General features: G+C 30.7%; 1 protein-coding gene across 2 annotated transcripts; it reads right to left on the bottom strand.

Annotated features, from left to right (window-relative positions):
• Positions 1-3,983: 3,983 nt before the first annotated feature.
• Positions 3,984-11,359, bottom strand: LOC110643721 (protein BREVIS RADIX). 2 transcript variants are annotated; one of them, XM_021796195.2, is made up of 7 exons: positions 11,056-11,359; positions 10,414-10,548; positions 8,616-8,753; positions 5,719-6,119; positions 5,394-5,523; positions 4,676-5,043; positions 3,984-4,487 (listed from the first exon to the last, which is right to left on the bottom strand). In XM_021796195.2, the coding sequence occupies exons 3-7, from the start codon at positions 8,724-8,726 to the stop codon at positions 4,409-4,411; spliced, it is 1,089 nt and encodes a 362-aa protein (XP_021651887.1). In that variant the 5' UTR covers positions 8,727-8,753; positions 10,414-10,548; positions 11,056-11,359; the 3' UTR covers positions 3,984-4,408. The 2 variants fall into 2 exon arrangements, with proteins under 2 accessions (XP_021651887.1, XP_021651888.1); XM_021796196.2 differs by having other exon boundaries at positions 4,676-5,040.
• Positions 11,360-20,631: the final 9,272 nt, after the last annotated feature.

Here is a 20,631-nt window from a genome sequence, read left to right as displayed (position 1 = left end):
ATGAGAGTCTTGGGTCTGAATAAATGAAAAATGATGAAGGAAGATAGATGTAGCAAAGGTCGAATAGGTTGGAAAAAGATTAGGTCAGATAAATAAGTTATAGATCGGGAATCAAGATAAGATCGGATCCCGGGCGAGCGACTAAAAAGAGATCGAATATCGCAAATCAAAGAGTTTTGATAAAGCGATCATGCGAAAGATTGGTAAGGAGTTCGGTCTTTCATCCACCATCTAGTTATAAGGTCCCGTAGGCTAGGAAAGGCTTTACACGGGTTCCCTGCGCCTTTGGTACTTCATTCCCACATAAAAGGGGTCAAGAAGGACCCTTTGCTAGAATCTTTAGTTCAGAGTTCTTATAAAACGCCATTCTAATAAACACATTCAGAGATTGGGCGAGAGTTCTTACCTGAGTTCTCAACTTAAATCCTTAATACACTAAGAGATCGGGGGAGAGTTCTTACCCGAGCTCTCAACTTAAATCCTTAGTACACTAAGAGATCGGAGGAGAGTTCTTACCTGAGCTCTCAACTTAAATCCTTAATACACTAAGAGATTGAGGGAGAGTTCTTACCCGAGTTCTCATCTTAAATTCTTAACACTAAGAGATTGGGGGAGAATTCTTACCCGAGTTCTCAACTTGAATCCTTAATACACTAAGAGATCGGGGGAGAGTTCTTACCCGAGCTCTCAACTCAAATCTTTAATACACTAAGAGATCGGGGGAGAGTTCTTACCCGAGCTCTCAACTTAAATTCCTAATGCACTAAGAGATTGGGGGAGAATTCTTACCCAAATTCTCGACCAAAATTTTAATAAAATATGTGGAGATCGAGGGAGAGTTCTTACTCGAAATCCTCCACTTAAAGTTTAAACAGAATACATTAAGAGATCGGGAGAGAGTTCTTACCCAAATTCTCTTAGCTTAAATCCAAACTAAAATATCACAACTTCAGCATTCATATCAACCCCCTAACAAAAATCCATTACACAACACCTGCTTACTAAGGGTCATCTCATATACTCATGTTCTTGGGCAATCCAAAATAGTGAAATATCAAATATTCCTTTTATCCGCCCAAAGGATTAACATTATTATTTCAACCCCCTAATTATCAATTTTAATTTATAAAAAGCACAACATTAAATCTGCTTACCCTTGCTGAGGGATGAGGTGGGGTGCCTAACACCTTCCCCACCCGTATACGGACCCCGAACCTAGAATCTCTGTTTTTAAAGTGATTTTTTTTTTAATCTTTACAAATGATTTTCTTTAATTTCCTTCAAAATTAAAGTGGCGACTCCTCACTTTTCCCACTTCGGTGAGTATTCGTTCGGCGACCGCAAAACTCTTGCGACAACCATTACAATCAGTCCAAGCAAATGCAAAAGCTCAATCCAATTCAAAGAGAGAACAAACGAAACCAGGAGTAATCTCCCAAACCAGCTTAAGTTAACCTTTAGCAAAATGCTAAACAAGTAAAAAATCCCAATACCTCCTACTCCATAGGTTCTCAATATTTATACACAAAAATGACTCTTTCACAACTCTAGGCTCCATGAGATTCTCAATATTTCCAATTTAAAGAGAGAACAAACGAAACCAGGCGTAATCTCCCAAACCAGCTTAAGCTAGCCTTTAGCAAAATGCTAAACAAGTAAAAAATCCCAATACCCCCTACTCCACAGGTTCTCAATATTTATGCTCAAAAAAGACTCTTTCACAACTCTAGGCTCCATGAGATTCTCCTTCAGAAAAGTCCTCTACAAATTCACCTGAAATTGCTTCCCATACGTTAGCACAACACTAGACCCTTTTATTTCTGCTAGCTCATTCTTCTTCCTCAACTTCTATCTATCGTAAACCCTTAAAGGCTTTGGCCCGTTGTCCATATTCAGTGAACTTGTAGGACTTCTTCTATCAATATCCTTTTCTATCATTGGATTTAAGCCTTTTTTATTATTAAATATTTTTGACAAAAGGGCAATTGGCTAACAGTCACTTAAATTCTAGTCAAATTAAATAGTTTCCATAAGTAATTAAACTTTTAAAAATAAAAAGAGTTAAAATGAAAAAATTAAAAATATTCAAAATATTAACACCGTTAAATATAGTTAAATTTCCGCTCATTGAATAAATAAAGTTAATTTTAAAACTTTAATAATTAAGTTTATATATAAGTTATATTAATTTATATTGTTAATAAAGAAATAAAATAATTTTATAAAATAAATAAAATATTTTTAAAAATATAAATATTTAAATTTAAATTTATTAAAAATATATATAAAAAAAATATTTTACTTCAATCATACACCGAAAAGAATTTAATTTTTTTTATCATCCAATCACTAAAATTTAACTTCAAAATCTCCTTAAAAAATTTTAAATTATCATTAAAAAATGTAAATACTATTCTATATATAAGATAAATAGTAAAAGTCATAAAACATATTGAAAATTTAAATTATAAAAAATTGTTTTAGATTTTCTTAATAAAGCAAATAAAAGACATCAAATATAATAATTATAAATAATAAAAGCTCTCGTAATATAGTTTTCTTAATAAAGCTAATGAAGAATTATAAGAAATAATTTTATATTTTCTTAAATGATTTTAGATTTTGTTTATTTCTTAATTAATGAATAGTTTGAATCTCATATCTATATAAGAAAATTAAATTTAATTTTTCAATATATTTCCACGGCTTTTGTTATTTATCTTATATATAGAATAATATTCACAAAATATTTTAAACATTTTTAAAGAGATTTTTAAGTTGAAGTTTAAGTTTAATGTTTGGTTGATAAGAAAAGAAAAGAAAATTTGAATTTCTTTCTGTGTTTGATTGAAGTAAAAGATTTTTTTATACTTCTTAATAAATTTAAATTTAAATATTTATAAAAATTTTTATAATATTTTATTTATTTTACAGATTTTAAAAAATTATTTTATTTATTTATTAACAATATAAATTAATATAATTTGTTTATATGCATAATTTTTAAAATTTTAATTTTTAAAACTAAATTTATTTATTCAATAGGACTTAAATGGTTATTGGATTATTTTTTAAGGATTTAAATGTCCTTTTTTTTCAATTTTTAATAGAGATTTAACTATGTTAATGTTTTAGACTTTTTTAATTATTTTAAAAAATTTAAATAATTATTTTAAAAAATTTAAGAGTTTAAGTGATCCATTTGATTTGATTAAAATTTAAATGACTATTAGCCAATTTCAAAAGAGTGAATGAGCTTTTGCCTCTCTCTCTCTCTCCTCTCTCTTTCTCTCTATATATATATATATATTCAATGGTTAAAGTTGGGCGTCCAATAATCTATTTATTTATTTATTTAGCATTGTTGTTTGAAGCTATTAAATGTATTAATTTCTATCCTAAATAATGAAAATCTAGATTTATAAAATTTCAAATTAATTTAAATCTCTTCCCTTTTATTAATAATAATATCTTTTAAGTAAGGTTGAGTATTCTATTCTTATAGATGGAGAAAATACTCATTTTACCTCTTAGTAGGTTGATCTTGAGCGAACAGGATTAATAATAAAATGAAGAAGAAGAAGGGCTTTAAAGATGTATTGTCTACTGTGAATTATGCCAAGGAGGAAGGAAGCCAAGGTAATACCTGAATTTCTGTAAGATTTAAGATTTCAACCTCGAATTTCAGTTGAAGTTAATTGCATAAACAAAAAAAATAAAAGTAAAATCTTTGTTGCTGGCTAGTTAAGATTATAGGCGAAATCTCTATCAGTTGATCGCCATTTTCCTGGTGATTGTAGTATTATTATTGAATCTGACTCCTCGAATGCACTCTCTTGGATTTTGGGCAAGAAAAATATGAGACCATGGAGACTCATTTATGCCTTCATCTCTATTGATAGTCTGCTTCATTCTCTTCCTCATCTTTCAATTAAACAAACAGAATCTGCAACACATGTTTTGTGATCACAAATAATCTCAATTCCATTCCTTCATCTATAAAGCTGGGGTTACAGACAACAGACAACAAACTCTGAATGAGAGCCAATCAATCCCATTGAAGCCCAAAGAATAATAATAATATCTTTGAGAAGGGGAGAAAAAGGCACTAAAAATTGCTATAAAAATATAAGTAACAATAATAATAGAGACAAAAATGGATGCATTTGGCCATCCCAGGGAAATTTGCCATTACAAAGTGGAGTTTGTCACCGCAAATGATGGTGAAATATTTCTCTGCAAACACTTCATTGTAGCAGCTAGATTCTTAAAATTGCATGCTATATGAAACAAAACTGAATAAACAGAATTTTTTTTTGTCCTTTTTTGGGTGTAGAGGGATATCCAACTGCATCCTGAATTCATTCACTTCAGTTGCTAGAATTGTAGGTTGTATGAAGTTGTACTTTTATAGGTATTGAGTTTGTATTCTTTCTCTGTTCTCTTCCCACCACAGCTTTGCATGCACTTCCCCAAACTTTTCCCGGCTGTTAAAAAGAAAAGAAAATGAAATGCAGGAGCTCGTTAGCATTCATAATGTGGAACAGTTTCCTTTAATCTAGTTTTGAAGTTAAAAATTTCAAAATCATATTTTAATACTTGATTATGACTTACTAAAGCTTAAAATTATGCATCTTTCTTCTGTTAAACTATGAACAAATTGGTTTTCTTTTACCTGAATCTGACACGTCGAAGCTCCCTAGTCCCATCAGCTAATTGTCTGATAGTAATGTACACCCCAGGCTCATCTTCTTCAACCCATTCTGACTCTAGTTCACTAGCATTACTAACAGAAACAGAAGGCTCATCTCTTGATGATGTGGTCGTACGTGATGCTTCCATAGAAGATCCTTCAAATTTTGGGCCGCCTGTACCATAACCACTTGAACCAGCATGGTAATGTTGGGTGCCAACTTGTTCCATAACATCAGATGGGAAATACCCTCTACTTCCGGATGGTTTATAGTGACTTCTGGGTGTAAAAGATGGAGCCATGGGGCTTTCCCTTGCAGATCCAATCCTTGTGTAAGAAGAATCTCTCTGCTGAAGAAGAAAACAAATTATGTTAATGTTAAGATTGATTTTTCACTCCATATCAGAGATGTAATGTGTTTCCAATGTTAAAATTAAGACCAACTCAGGAAACTTGTATACAAATTTGCACAATCAGCAACAATATGAATGGTATGTACTTTCTTGCTTCAGATCAATTGGCAAATCAGTGCAAAGTTAAAATCAACATGAGCATGAGAAAGCTGTGTCATCAAGAAAGATGAATTGAAGTGCGACTTAAATCCCCGATGGAGTTTTTAAGGAGAATCTGTACGTCAACAAATCAGTGTGACATGCTATTCGAGCAACAATATTTGAAACCAAGATGAAAAGCATTTTACCTCATCCTCGGACCTTGGAGGAGTATGGAGAGCTTGACGATTAAATCTCTGAACATTGTAGAGCTCCATGATTCTGTCAAAATTCTCACCCCACCATCGCTGAGCTTGCCACTTGTTAAACATCTCTCGACTTCAAACCAAAAAGCTCAAGTCAGTTTGCACTTGTACAAACTAATTACAATGCCTAAAATTTTATGGAAGCTGTAAGTAATTGAATTCAGTTATCTGTTTGAATTTTGAATGATGTATCACATCAAAGATAGCTGCTAAACTCACAGTCCAAAGTGTGGCTCAATACAATCAATAATGGACAACTGATGTGTACCTGAAGCGAATACGCTTTAGATCATTTCCCCCATTAGGAAGAGACACAAAAGTAATATGAACTCCTGGCTCCACCTGTGCCATCCACTCCTTGGGTTCATCCTCATCTTCTAGCACCACATCACAAGACTGTGCTGATATAGACTCTGCTCTCCCAGGGGTCTGATCACCACTAAACACTCCAGTAAATCTTGAGTCAGCTCTTGTGCCTCGATGGTGACCAGCACTCGTAAAATCCCATGCTGGTGTTGAGCTTGAGCTTCCACCTCCGAAATAGGGGTACGGAGCCCCTTCAGAAGCCATATCAAAGTCAGGGTAAGGTCGCTGTCCTTTCTTGAAACTGCTGGAGCCTGTGCAGGGCTTGCATTGCCGACCAGAAAATTTCAATGCCATATCCTTGATCTGAACATCATTGAAATTCAAAATTAACAAGAAGTTCACAAGAGCTATATCATTCATTGCATATTGTAAACTCCTGCAGAGAAACAAAGTACAAATGGCTATGCAAGCAATTGTAAAACTAGACAAGCAAGCATGTGAAGGAAGCATCATTTTGTACAATATTTCTTCAAAAGAAGAATAAAGACTTAACCATCTCTATAGCTGTGAAGATGCTAATTGACTATACATGAATCTCAATATAAATATTTAATATCCATATAGTTAACCTGTTAGGCTCAAGCTTTCTATTAGGTGAGTCTTTTTTTTTTTTGCGCCCTCCTATGTGGTACATGATGCTTTGAAGACAAAAATGGATAAACAAGAATTCACTGGTGGGTCAGACCAAAGGACATTCAACTGTCCTTCTCTTGAATATATTTTACCTAATTTTTTCTAGGGATCCCCATATTGGTTTAGTATAATGTAAGGAGCTCACCTAAAATGCGCAAACCATTAAGTTGAATAAATTTTAAAGCATACGGAGGAGGGTGACTCAGGCCTCTGTTTTCGATTAAACATTTGGAAGACTCAAGTCTCTATTATTCTAGGGATTTATTTAGAACAAATTACTCTTCACTTGTACTTCAGATAATTATTTAAAAAATAATTATTTAACATAAAAAAAATATTCCCTCTGTCTCATAAAAATAAGTTTACTTTTCTTTTTAATTAGTCTCAAATTATAAGCCACTTTTTTTTCTTTTCTGATAACCTTGTAATTTCAAGAATAATTCAGTAACATAAGCTATTTAATTTTTTTTAATAAAGCAATATAGATGATAAATATATTAGCAAAATGGAACAATGTTCAGTTTAGCCTTGTACACGTTGGAAAAGTTTATTTTAACTTGTTTTTAACTTTTAATCTAAATTAGCTTAAAATTTTAAATTTAATCTTAATTTTATAAATTAAATTTCGTGATTTCTTTTAATTTAAACTCAAAAATTAAAAAACTTAATTTTTTAATTTTTTAAATTAAATTAAATTTAAATTTTAAAATTTAAATTTAATTGAATAAAAAAATTAAAAATAAATTAAATTAAACTTTTCATTGAAAAAATACTAAACAAAATGAGCTGATTTAATTATATAAGTATATATTATAATTTGTATAAAAATAAGAGAATTAATTTTTATTCTATTTAATGTCATTCTGCAAATAAAACAAGGAGTACGCTCTGAGAGTGAAGAATTAGCACAGGAAAAGCAGAGAAGTCAAATATTTTTGGGCAATGGAGGAATCTGGTTGATGTGCCTTAAAAATCTGTCCTTTTTATTGCATAGCCCTTTTGACAGTTAACAGTTGTTAATAGAGAGACTAGGCTTAAGGCACACACAGCTATAGCCACTGGCAGTTTGCAGGTAATAATAATAATGGGGAATCTATAATGAATTGGAACCCATTCAATTTCAAACTCACTTTGGATCCATCAGATATTGACCATTAAAACTAATTTTTTTTTTCTAAAAATTTAAATAAATTAACCTACCTGCCATCCAAAAATATATATACATCTAAAAATTAAAAAATTCAATTTATTACTTTTTAGACTAAATTTTTTAATTTAATAAAAAATTAAAAAATAAAATAAATTAAACATTCGCCAACAAATACAAATTGAGCATTAAGCTGTTCATCTTAATCAATTTAATTTTAACCTATTTTAATTTCAGGTTAGACAGATTCAATTCTAATTTCATTTTTAATCAAACCATACCTAGGTAAATGTAAGCTAAAAATATAGTTATTGTCTAATTCATTGAGTCAAAGTACAATATTTATAATTTCAGAAAGACTCCCAAATCTTTTTTTTTTTTTTTTTTATACATATGTGAAGAAGAAAAATGTGAAACTTGAATTTCTCATTAATGTATATGCAGCAACCATTGATTCTAATATCACTTATTTAATTGAATATATCTAATATAAATTCAAATATATATATGAAAATAAATTTAATAATTATTAAATTAAAATTTATATTAAGATTTATATAAAATTAATTAAAGAGTGTATTTTAATACAAATATTTAATTTAAAAATTAATAAACTTATTCCTCAGCTCCTATGCAGCTGCACCCTATTTGCTAAAATCATAATGGATATTTATTTATCAATTTCTCTCATGACTAATTTTCTAATGAATAAGAGACTAAAAAAAAAATGAAAAGATGAAAAATGAATGGCACAAGCAGCAATTACCCAATTAAAAAATTATTTAAATAATTTACTAAGCGTGGAAAAATTAAATAAAAAATATAAAAGGGGAAAGATGCCAAAGGATGGTCCCATTGGGAATGCAGTGCAGTGCAGTGCAGCGTATCGATTGGAGTCATGATTTTGTTTGTTAGTTTTCAGAAATTAGCCAAAAACACATTAAAGAAAAAGAAACGGAAAAAAGCAAATTAAATAATTTAATATTAAGAGAGAGAATAAAAAAATATAGAGTAAGGACCTGCGCCGTCAGGCTTTTGACGGCTTCTTTTGTACTTGGCGTTCCACTTCCACGCGCTCCGTCTTCTCCGTCTTCTGCCACTGGTTTTGTGCACGCTATGCACGTAAACATCTTTTGCTTTTTTTCACTTTTCTACCCCTGTTTATCACATCATATTACAGAAAAACCATTATTACTATATAAATATTTATTTTTTTAAAATATTTTTATGAAATTAACCTTTTGCTGGACATCAGCAAGTGAAAACGACATTTGAAACATGTTTGACTAGAATCTTGCAACCAAAATACGGTTTGTGAATGGGACAGCAAAGAACTCTGCTTCCCTTGCTTCTTTCCATTAAAAATATTATCATTTTATGAGTATTTAAATTATTTTTTTATATTATTAATTTTAATTAAAATTTAGATTTAAAATTTTATAATTTTAGAGATGAACAAATGATTAGAGTTTTATTAACGATATTGATAAGATTTCTTAGTTAGTTAGTGTATAATGAGAGCTTAATTAATAATAAAATATAAAATTATTTAAAGTTCATTTTTATATAAAAATAAATTTAATTATTAATAAAATTACAAATTAATAAAAGTAAATTCTAAGATAAAATATTTAATTTAAAAAATTTTTAAATTCATTTTTATACATTTTGTAATTTCACTTCAAATTTATTAGAACTCAACATTGAATATTAAGATTTTTTTGTAAATAACTATATTTATTTTAAAAAGACAAATAAACGGGAAATATAAAAATTTTAGGGTATAAAGTGCAAAAGGTAATTAGTGATGTGTTGAGAAAAATATTTTTTTTAATATATTAATTAAATAATATTAAAAAAATAATTTAAAATTAAATTTAATAAATTTTAATTATCAAAATATTAAAATAATAAAAAAAAAATTTTCTTGAAAAGCAAATTTCACCTTTAACTTTAATGTGAAACAAACACTAATGCAGCAGGTAGATTCTTTGAGGGGCATATTTGGTATAAAAAAAACTGATTAAAAACATTAGAACATTCTCCAAATGGAAGATATATCCTTGAAGGAGCAGACAACCTTGGATGGGTCCTAATCCTAGGATATAAAATATACTGCAATAATCAAAATTTTTTTGTCATATTTAACTCAATTGGATTTTAGGATCAAAACATGTAATAAACCAAAAATAAAAAGAGAAAAATACCATCAACCCACATCATGTTTTGAGATTTAAATGGAGTATAAAGAGATTTGCTACCCTGAAAAGAAAAGAAAAGGAAAGAAAATGTACACACAAACCAAAGAAATCAGAAACCCTTGAAGATTGAGATGTTTGTTTGAGAGATTGTGGAGAAAGACAAAAGGAAAAGCTAAAAAAAGAGCTTAACTTGGGATTGGAGAAGAGACCAAGTAAACAACAATAGCTGTGTAATAACTGGGACTTGATAATCATAAAGGAAACACAATGGGGTCAAGTGGGTCTAAATTTTACAGTCTTTGCTTAGTGTATATGAATTCATCCTACTAAAACCCATTAAACAATCAAATAATTTTGTAAGAGTAGAAGTTTCTGATTGTTTAATGAAGCAATCAATAGAACATTGATTTCATTTTTCTTTTATATTTTTTTTTAAATAAAAAAATGATGGACCAATAATCAAAAAGAAAAAGAAAACAAGAGATGGGGAAAAAAAAAAAGATGAAAGCTGTGTTTGAATAGACAAGGAGACAAAGGTGGGGAATAATGGAGAAGTGAAGAGAGAGCAAAACCATTGAACCTATTGCATCATATTATTATTTAGAAAACGACATACCGTATGCAACAACGCCCAAAAAAACACCTCCTGTATTCTCTTGCAGTTCCTGTTTCCCTTGTTTACCTACTCTTCATAAAATCTCTTCTGATATTCTTTCTCTTTCTCTGTTTTCCTTCAGCTTCTAAGAATCAGCTGCAAATTTGAATCAACAATAAATCAGCGGAAAAACACTTGATAAATGCAGGAGAAGGAAAGGCAATTTTCAGAAATAAAAGTTCTGGAATGGGTTTTTTGTCCAAATCTTTGAGAAAATAAACTAGAAGAAAGAGAGAGAGAGAGAGAGATGAAATACAGAGACTAAAGTGATGGCCTGTTTGTTTGTCGAGAAAGTTGAAAAAGCTTCAAACAAGAGACAAAGAGACAGAGAGATCGAAACTCTTTATCTTTAGCAACTCCTCCTCATCTGTTGACTAAAAAAGCATGCGAAACAAAGTGGAAAAAAGAGAAAAGGAAAGTAATGCCGCGTGTTTGGGTGGTGGGAAAGTGAAGGAAAAACAACAAAGGAAAAAATACAAAACAGAGATGAAAAAAAAAAACTCCCGCCTTAATCACCACCTCATCTCATCAAAACTGGGTTTAAAACCGATTAACACATACATCAAATGCAAAGAAAGTCAATAATCAAAAGAATCAACCCACCTTGATTATTCTTTCCTTTCTTACTGATTGAAGCACCACAAATAAAAATTTACTCTAAATCTTCATCTAATCAAATTTCTCTTCAAATGCCACACAAAAATCATGATCAGCAGAATCCCATTAACTTCGCCAATTACTATCTAGAACAGGGGAAGAAGAACAGAAAAGAAAAGAAAAGAAAAGAAATCTCCGCCGAGACAAAAGGCGGGCGATGAATCGGCGAAATGTATGAAAACGGAATGTTTCGGATTTGGAGGTCCCAGGCTTGACGTTTGCAGCAGCTTTAAATGAAGAAGAAAGCTACAGACAAGGAAAATAAATAAGTTGGGATGCTCTTATTTATATAGGGCAGAACAGTTGACGGCTTCAAGTTTTGCCGTTACTTAACGGTGAATTTGTCTGGCGACGGTCCCATTTTGGATTGGAAATTGACCGTTTCGGCTCATCGTTGAAACAATTTTGAACCGGATTACTGGGTCTTGATTTTCAATAATTTCATTTTTGGGGCAGTTTTGATATCAATTTTCACTTTATTTTGATTAATTTTAATTAATTCAATAATTAAAATGATTTTAAAACATGAGAATCGTTAAAAAAAATTAAATTAAATTAAATTTTTATACAATTCTAATTTTCAAATAATTTCCAAATAAGAGTAAGTGATTTCGGTCTTAAATTTAATCGAACCAATTCTAATTTAATTTTAATTTTAAACCTCATTTTATTCAAATTTAAGAATATGTATAATATTGATATATTAATATTGTTATTGAGAAAATAATTTTTTTATTATATTATTTAAAAATATTTTAAATTAATTTAAAATTAAATTTAATATATTTTAATTATAAAAAATATTTAAAAAATAAATTTTAAATTATTTTTTCATAATATTTAAAATAATATTTTCCTTAAAATAAAGGTTTTTCAACCCTTTATCCACAATATCAAACCACCTTAAATGTGTAGCAATCAAATGGAAGGCAAAAAGAGGCCGTTAAGGAGCTTTTATTTGAACATAAATAATTTGTTTGTTTGATTTTAGAAAAATTAAAAAATATATTTTATTTTTAAATTAATTTTTAAATTAACTAAAAATTTTATTACACCTCGATTTTTAAATTTTCATGATTATTTTTATTTTTATTTTATATTATTTATTTTTAAATCTTATAAATATGATTACAATATTATATATATATGGGATAGGTTTGGGACATAGGAGCCCACACGTGTTGGTGGCGTTGTGAGGAGAGGGATCTCTTACGTATATAGAAAGCAGAGTACATTGCATTGTGTGAAAGGCAGGGATTTTATCATCATAAGATCTTTTGACAGCTGATCAACCATCCCATCAACATTTTTTTATTAGTTTTTTAGAATTATCATTTTCTAAATTAGATTGATTTTTGTTAATGTGTTGACGGAAGGTATTGGATTTGATCTTACGAGCATGCTGCAAACGGCACTTTGAAGACAGTGAGTCGAAAGTATCAAAGTTGGAAGCAGCAAAAAGAAGAGACCCATCCACACAGAGTCGAAGGAGATAGAAAACGTGGCGTACTAAGGGTGGAGTGAAATTGAATTCCAAACACCATTTCCCTTTGATTTTACAGTAACCCACCACGACCAACCACCATCCTATCCTCTACTCCGATTCAAGCTGCAGTACCTAAATAAACGTTTAAAGCTTTAAAGTTCTAATACATGATATATTATATAATATATTTTAATATATATATATTTATAATTAAGTATTATAAGATTATTTACTATCAATTAAAATTACTAAAAAGAGTAAATAAATGAAAAATGAAATATATAAATATATACTAATCTTAATTGTATATAAATATATATAATTCTAATGAAAATATATAATATAATTAAAAAAAATAAGAAAATATATGTATAAAATTGATTTTAAAATTCGATCATGTTATTAAACAACTTAATTAGGATTTTTCAAATAGAAAAATTAAATCATTTATAAAAATAAATGCCAATAACTAATTAATGGGATTAAAAATTTATTAATTAATAACACTAAAAATTCATGCATTGGTTCCCCAATTATGAATTTTACAATTCACCTAGGCTTATTATTTTTTTTTTTTTTACAAAATCTATTTTCTTCAAAAAATATTTTCTATATCTTTGGAGGTTTGGAGTGTTAAAAAAAAATTAATCAACAAAAATATTGTCCTGATCTTTTCAAATCAAAAGAAGAATTTATTTTTAATGTTAGACTTTGATCAAATTACTTAAATATATTTAAAAATTATAAAAGCATGACATTAATCCATATCATCGACCATCAATACTTACTAAAAAATTTTTAAATTTTAATTTTATTTCATAAAAATTTATTTAACATGTTTTCAGCTCAAAAAAATAATGAAATTACTTTTTTATCTCCATTTCTCTCACATTTAAAAAATGCTAACCATTTCAACTATCATCTAGACCTATTATAAAAATACCAATGTCATCACAATGATCTATTTCTTAAAAAGAATGAGAATTTATCTTTCACTAAAAAGGTATTAATATTACATTCGTAAACATTATATTATGATTCAGAAATATTCTTTAATTTGAAAAACTTACAATTACATATTAATAAAGAAATTTTTTTTGTGAAATAAAATTAAATTTATAATTTTTTAATAATAAATTAAAATTAAGAGAAAAATAAACATCAAACAAATTTTAAGTACATAATATAAAAATTACTCGCTGTTTACATTGTAAATGTTAAAAGTGGAGCTTAACCTACTGGACAAGATGTGCTACCACTAATCTAAAACCTATGTATAGAGCTTGTATTATGCAATTATTTAAGCTCTCTCATTTGAGATCTTTTCAGAATGCTTTCTGATAAAGGTCTTTATTCATACTTTTTTTTTTTTTTTTTTTGGGTTTGATTGGAAGAATAAGTGTTCAATACAAAGGTTTAATGGAAAAGAAATCCAAAACTTTTGCATGAATTTGTAATTTTATCTTAAATCTTTTAATTTTAATATATAATTTTCTCTTAAAAATTTAAATTTTTCCCATTTTAAATGCTTATAAAAATTTAAAATTCGAACTTAAAATCTCTAAGGCAGAATAACTTAATCAACTCCTTATTATTTTAATTTGGGGATTCAAAAACTGAAAAGAAATGACTGAAAATTGAACTGATTAGAATCCTGATTAGCTGTTAATACAGTTGATGTAGGCAATTCTTTAGCAGAAAAAGTATTGGGTGTAGAGATGTTGAAGCAAAATCCAAATTAGAAAGTAGAGAAATGGCCAGTGATGATGGTACGGAAGGTAGACAAATGGTCAGTGATTAATTGGCTGCGCCCAATGACTACACAATGAAACATTCAACATTTTATATGGTTTTTGTGTTTTCTCTTCTCTTTTTTAGACTACAGCAAAGCAAATTGCATCTGCCCATTGTTGCTTGTCGGATTTGCTTTGCTTTGCCAATCATCTGCCCAAGTCTATTGAATATGCAGGCTTTGCTTTTAACTTTATCTACTCTACTTCTTTTTTTTGTTCATATTGGAATTATCCCAGTCTAATAAATCATGATTAATCTATTCGTGTTAAGTCAATCTCTTAAGAAGTGAAGTACTACTAATAGATATCGTTTTCATCCATGAAAATCGAACACTTAATTTTACTTAAAAGATAAAAGCATAGAACCATTTATACCGAACACGCATTGATATCTACTCCACTTCTTTTATTATCCATTTAGAGCTATTTTTGTCCAAAATCCTCACCATTTACTTATAATATTATATTATTTATATTTTAAATTATAATTTAGATATAGCTATAATCTGTTTGAAATCAAAATTAAATTGAAATTAGAGCAAAATTTATCAATCTAATTTAATTTGATTTCGGCTTGATATCATAATTTTCTTTTAAAAAAGAAAGATTCAAAAAATTTAAAGAGTTAGATTTGATCAAAATTAAAATTGAGAACTTTACCGTCTGATTTTGATCTCCTTAAAACTAATAAATTAAATCCAATTCAGACTGAATTGATTGCATGTGGGCCCGGAAATGGGCCAGTTCGAAGCATGAACCGGACTGGGTCAACATTTCCGATTCATGAACTGGCCCAAAACAGGGGTATTGGGGTCTGGTTCTGGTCCCCTACTGATTTGAAACAGAACAGAAATTGGTCCGATTCATTTTTTTTTTTAATTTTCTTTAGATCCCTTTATTTTTTTTTTATTACATTAAAATCAAGGCCAAACTGAAATTGAACCTAAATTGTATCGAATTGAAATCTTTATAAATCAATACTAGTCCAAACCATAAAACTAAACAAACCGACAATTTTAATTTAGAATCAAACCAGAATCGACCCATGTCTGGATCTAACCGCTAGGTCTATCATTACCTACCCAAATGATGCATACAAGCTATTAAAAACAGGAAGTAGTAATATAAATAGTTAAGCGTTAAATATCAATTTCAAAGGTTGATATTACATTGAAGTAACTTTGCATTACAATCTCTAGAATTATTGAATATGGGGAGACTATTTTTATATTTTGATTATTATTTTTTTTAATTATAGACCCTTATTTTTATTAAAATTGATAAGATTTTTAAATTGCAAAAATCTTATAAGATTAGAGCTTTATTTATAACAATTAAAAATCATTGCTTTTATAATTTTATTATAGGGGATAACCTATGTGGAAGCAAAGAATGATTGGAAAAGAGAGACAACATAACTTACTCATAGTATAAGTATGTTTCTCTCTCTAAAATTGTACATACAAAAACTTAATCTCTTAGAATAATGCTATGCCACATGGCAAGGTAAGGAGAGGTAAGCTTTTCAACTAAAAGAGGTTCCCACAAGATCTTCTTAAGCAAGAAAAGCATAGTCAAGGTCCAAAGCCATTCCAATTCCTCATGCCCATCACTTGAGTTTGTGGGTTTGGAAGCAATAAATTATAAAAAATTCATTACTTTAATTTGCAACTTTCTTATATTTTTCATTGTCTTTCTCTAGTATCTATGCGTGCAAATGCAAAGGTAGATCAACAATGGAATAAAACAAAATTCTAATTTATTAGCTATACATGTAAGCCCCATTTGTGTCGTCAGATTTAGACCACTCAAAATAAGTCCAAGCATTTGAATCTATGACATCCTTTACAATCTCATACCCCACTAATTGATATTCATGGTAAACTTTCAATTTTTTTTTTTTTCCCATGTAACAATGTTTTCTTTAAAAATCAAAATTGAATTTTCCCCTTAAGAGGATAACAAATTTTACCATTGCACTGAATACCTTTTTTTTTGGTATATCAGAGTATCCTCTATGTCTGTTTTACGATCCATAGAAGATTGATTTTTTCAGGGTTCGTAACTGTCCCTCTTAATAATATCTTCTTCAAATATTGAACCTGAATTCTCTCTTTCGGAGTGTAGTGAACCTTATTGTTGCACCAACACTTATTGGTTGTTATCTTTAATATAAAAGGGTGTGAATTTGATGAAATTAAGAAAGTAAATATATTGTGATGCACCAAAAAATACTACAAAAATAAATAAATGAAAAGGATTAAGTAACCATATTGTAGGTCCAATTATAAGTTTCCTTTGAGATGAAAAATGCATCTTTTTCGAATAAAGGAAGAAATAAAAATGATACTAAATCTTGCAAATGGGACCAATAAGAGACTCCCTCTCTAATTTGAAATGAAATGGTGAGCACCTGAATGAATCTCTTTTTTATCAAAGTGAAAATATAAAAAAAAAAATTGTATGGAAGAAGGGAAACATGAAAGGTAAGGTGTTAAGATTAGATTTTGTTTTAACGTTAGGAATGTTCTGATTTCAAGCAATGATAATATGAAATTGATGAGATTTGTACTTTGAAAAGTGATTATAAAGCCAATCTCTCTCTCCATATCTCAATCCCTAAGTCTTTCCCTATTTCCAATGTGTTGATTAACTTTGATTTTGCATATTTCTTTCTTTTGATTTTCAGAACAAAACGTTACTTACTCATAATATGTTAAAAGAAGAGACCAACTGGCTTGTTTTAAACATTCTTTCTTCTATATGCTTTTAATCTACATCCGTACTCACTCATTAAGCTCCCACACCACAACCTACCTTCATCTCTTTCTATTTTAGAATACAATTATTATATATATATACAATGATTTTATTAAAATTATTGATTGTGATAGAATTTATGTGAATCTCGCTTGTTATAATTAACAGTTAAAATTTATCCGCTATACATAAAATGGTTGTACCGAATAATTTATGTAAAATTTTGAAGTTTTAACCAAATTTTTTAATTTTGTCAATTTAAATTTTAAATTTTCACATTAATTTCAATTTTAACCATTGGTTTAGTTGTTGTATGGTAGCTAAGTACCAATGAAAAAGATGTTTTAAGGAAATAATGAAATGAATACAATATATGCTCACATGACATATAAGGTGTTTGGGGTGAGGCAATTCTATGTCTTCAGCATCCACTTGTATGAAATGAAAATTAAGGGAAAGTTCTGAAGAGCTCCCATATAGGACTAGGCACATTGGAGCTATGAAATGAAAAGGGAAGACGGAATCTTTGATGATATAACTATCTTGTTGCGAATTATTTGTGCTGTGGAAACATTCATGTAGTTTTTACATCCATGTGATTGAATATTATTTAAATGATATATTTTCTTTCCTCATGTAATTCTCAACTTATTATGTTTATATACTCACCTTTTTTTTTTTTTTTTTTTTCTGTCTATCCCTTTTAGGGACAAGCCTAAGGAATAATAAGCAGATTTTGGATAAATTGTAACACCCCAAAATTTTAAATTTTATGAGCATTTTTGGTATTTTAATTTTATTTAAATTTTAGGAATTTTTTTGAGATTTTTCGGATTTTAAAAATCGGGTTCGATTTTCCGAAAATATAAACTTTGATGAATTTTAAAAATTAATTTAAAGACCACGTGGCAAAACTAAAAATATATTTGGAGTCTACGTATTTTTCTGAGTTTTCTGAAATTTTTTCAGAATTTTTGGACCTCGTTTTCGGTCCCGAGGCAGAGTAAAAATTCAAAATTTTGTATTCTGAATCGAACCGGCCGAATCGAACCGGACCGGATCGGACCGGTCGAATCGGACCGGTCTTCTTCTCTTTTTCTTCCTCCCGCGCGCGACGTTCCCTCTTCCTTCTCTCTCTCTTTTCTCTCTCCTCCCTCCCCTGCCGGCCAGCCACCTCCCCCTGCCACCCCAGCCGACCCCCACCGCCACCCAGCCACCCCAGCCAGCCGGCCGCCGCCCAGAACGGCCGGAAACCGCGCGCGAATCCCCTCCCTCGCGCGCGCGGCGTTTCGGCTTCTCCGGCCAAAATTCGGCCGATCCGGCCACCAATTGGACCGGGTCTTGTGTCTAAAATCATCTACTCGGCGAGAGCTTTCCATAGACACCAAGAACGCCGAAATCCATCGAGCGGTTTGTCCGATTTTTGCTCGGGAAGATTTTAGCCCATTTTGACTTTTGGGCTAGATTTCTCGAAAACCGTGAATCCCACGAGAAAACCGAGGGTACCAGCACGCTCCACTCGTCGAGAGCTTCGCGGCGACATAAATTTCAAATTTTTCCGACACTGTTTTTCAGTGGGTCCCACGAAACTTCGCAGTGTTTTTCCGAGTATTTAATGAGCTTAGAAAATTCTGAAAAATTTATGTACTAACCCCCGTATTATGGGCTTCGTGTAGGTATCCTCGATTCGCGGAAATTCGACAGTTGGCCAAGCCCACGAAATTCGGCGAATGCACTGCACGAAAAGTCTCCGAATTGGACCGAGGTTTTGGCTAGCCCCCCATTGTCAGACGTTCCGAGCGCGTTCCCGAAGTCGGAATTGGCAAAGGTAAACCCGAACCTTATTTTTTTCGTAATTTTCTAGTGCTTAAATAGGATTAAAAATCCATAAAATATTCGTGGTAGCTTAGAAAATTATGATTCTTTTTGCAATAGCTTAGTGATGTTGCTAAGGACCGCGGGGCAAAGTTTTAGAATTTTTAGAACTTATTTGGGCAGTTTTTGCAAAAATGGTCAATTATAAGGACTAAATTGAAATTTTACATGTTGTGATGGATGATTGAATTGGTGGGCCCAGGAGGGCTGTGTGATGTGATTGAGTTGTGGACATATGGATTGTGAATATAGAAGTGTGTTTTGAGCCCTTTTGCAGGTTGGGTAGGTCCTAGGTATAGGGGAGACTCTGCCGGATTTTCGGCACGACTTAGGACGTATTGGTCTTTTTCTTTGTTTGTATTGAGTCAAATTTATTAAATGATTGTAATAAAATTGTCGGTGAGCCGATGCCTTCTTCCTCCTCCGCCCAGCCGCCACAGTGATTGTCGTCAAGTCTGTGAGTAAAATATTAATTTTAATTGTAATTTCGATATTATTATATGTTCAGCATGCCCATGCATCACTTATATGCATATAATTATGTAGTTAAACTCTAGGCACGATTTATGTTGCATTGATAATCATTAAAGTGCCATGAATGTTGTTGCGGTAATTTGGAGCGAGCAGCGTGCGTTGGCGTGCGTGTGATGTGGTGTGGACTATGGATAGGACGGGTAGTCACGGCTTGAGTTCATCGCTGGGACCCGATCCTTCGGGGGGGTAGTCATGGATTGAGTTCTTCTCTGGGACCCCCGAATTGGTTATAAAGTGGAAGTCCGAATGAGTTCTTCACGGCACCAAAGTTGGATTTAAGAGAGTCAGATAGGGATCGGCTCCATATATTATGATTGATGCTACAGGTGCGTGAGTGCTCCAAATTACCTTTTGATGCTATGATGTGAATTTATTGCTGATGTTGCATTTCATTCCACAGGTTGCATTAGTTTTAGATAGTTATAGAGATTATGGTTAAAATTGATATTTTACTCTCTGAGTCGAACGCTCACTCCTGTTCAATATTTTTTTCAGGCTACAGGAGGATTTTATTTTGGTTAACCTGCTTTTCTCCTTCGCAGGTTGTTTATCGATAATTGTGTAATTTTATTTACTCCTAGAATTTTCGCATGTGTTAGAAGTATTTATTTGATTATGGTCTGTAATATTATTATCATGTTGGACCTGTAAACGTATAATGATATGCATGTTTGATGGATTGGATGAGGGAGCTGAGCTCCCATTTATTTTTATGAGGATATGAGTATGTGGAGAGTGAGCTGAGCTCTCCAATTGAGTATTTATTATGTTTACAGGTCGGGTGAGTCGAAAACTCCCCGTTGGAAAGTCCATTTTATGGCCGGACTCTGTCCGTTTGTTTTCTTGATATTGGGCCCAAATGGGCCTTAGAGTTGGGTTAATGAACAGTTAGGCTTACTACGGGCCTCGGGGGCTTTAGGCTGGCCCAGGTCCTAGTGCCGGTCCGGCCCATAGGTTGGGTCGTGACATAAATAAACTCTAAGGTTTGATATAGTCAAATTTGTATTTTCTTATATTATTTTGTGTGGCTATTTTGAGACTTATATGATTTTAGTTATTTTGACATAATGCTTG

Source organism: Hevea brasiliensis, chromosome 18 (genome assembly GCF_030052815.1).
Source record: "Hevea brasiliensis isolate MT/VB/25A 57/8 chromosome 18, ASM3005281v1, whole genome shotgun sequence".
NCBI classification, from domain to species: domain Eukaryota; kingdom Viridiplantae; phylum Streptophyta; class Magnoliopsida; order Malpighiales; family Euphorbiaceae; genus Hevea; species Hevea brasiliensis.
This window is presented reverse-complemented; position numbering and strand designations above follow the sequence as displayed.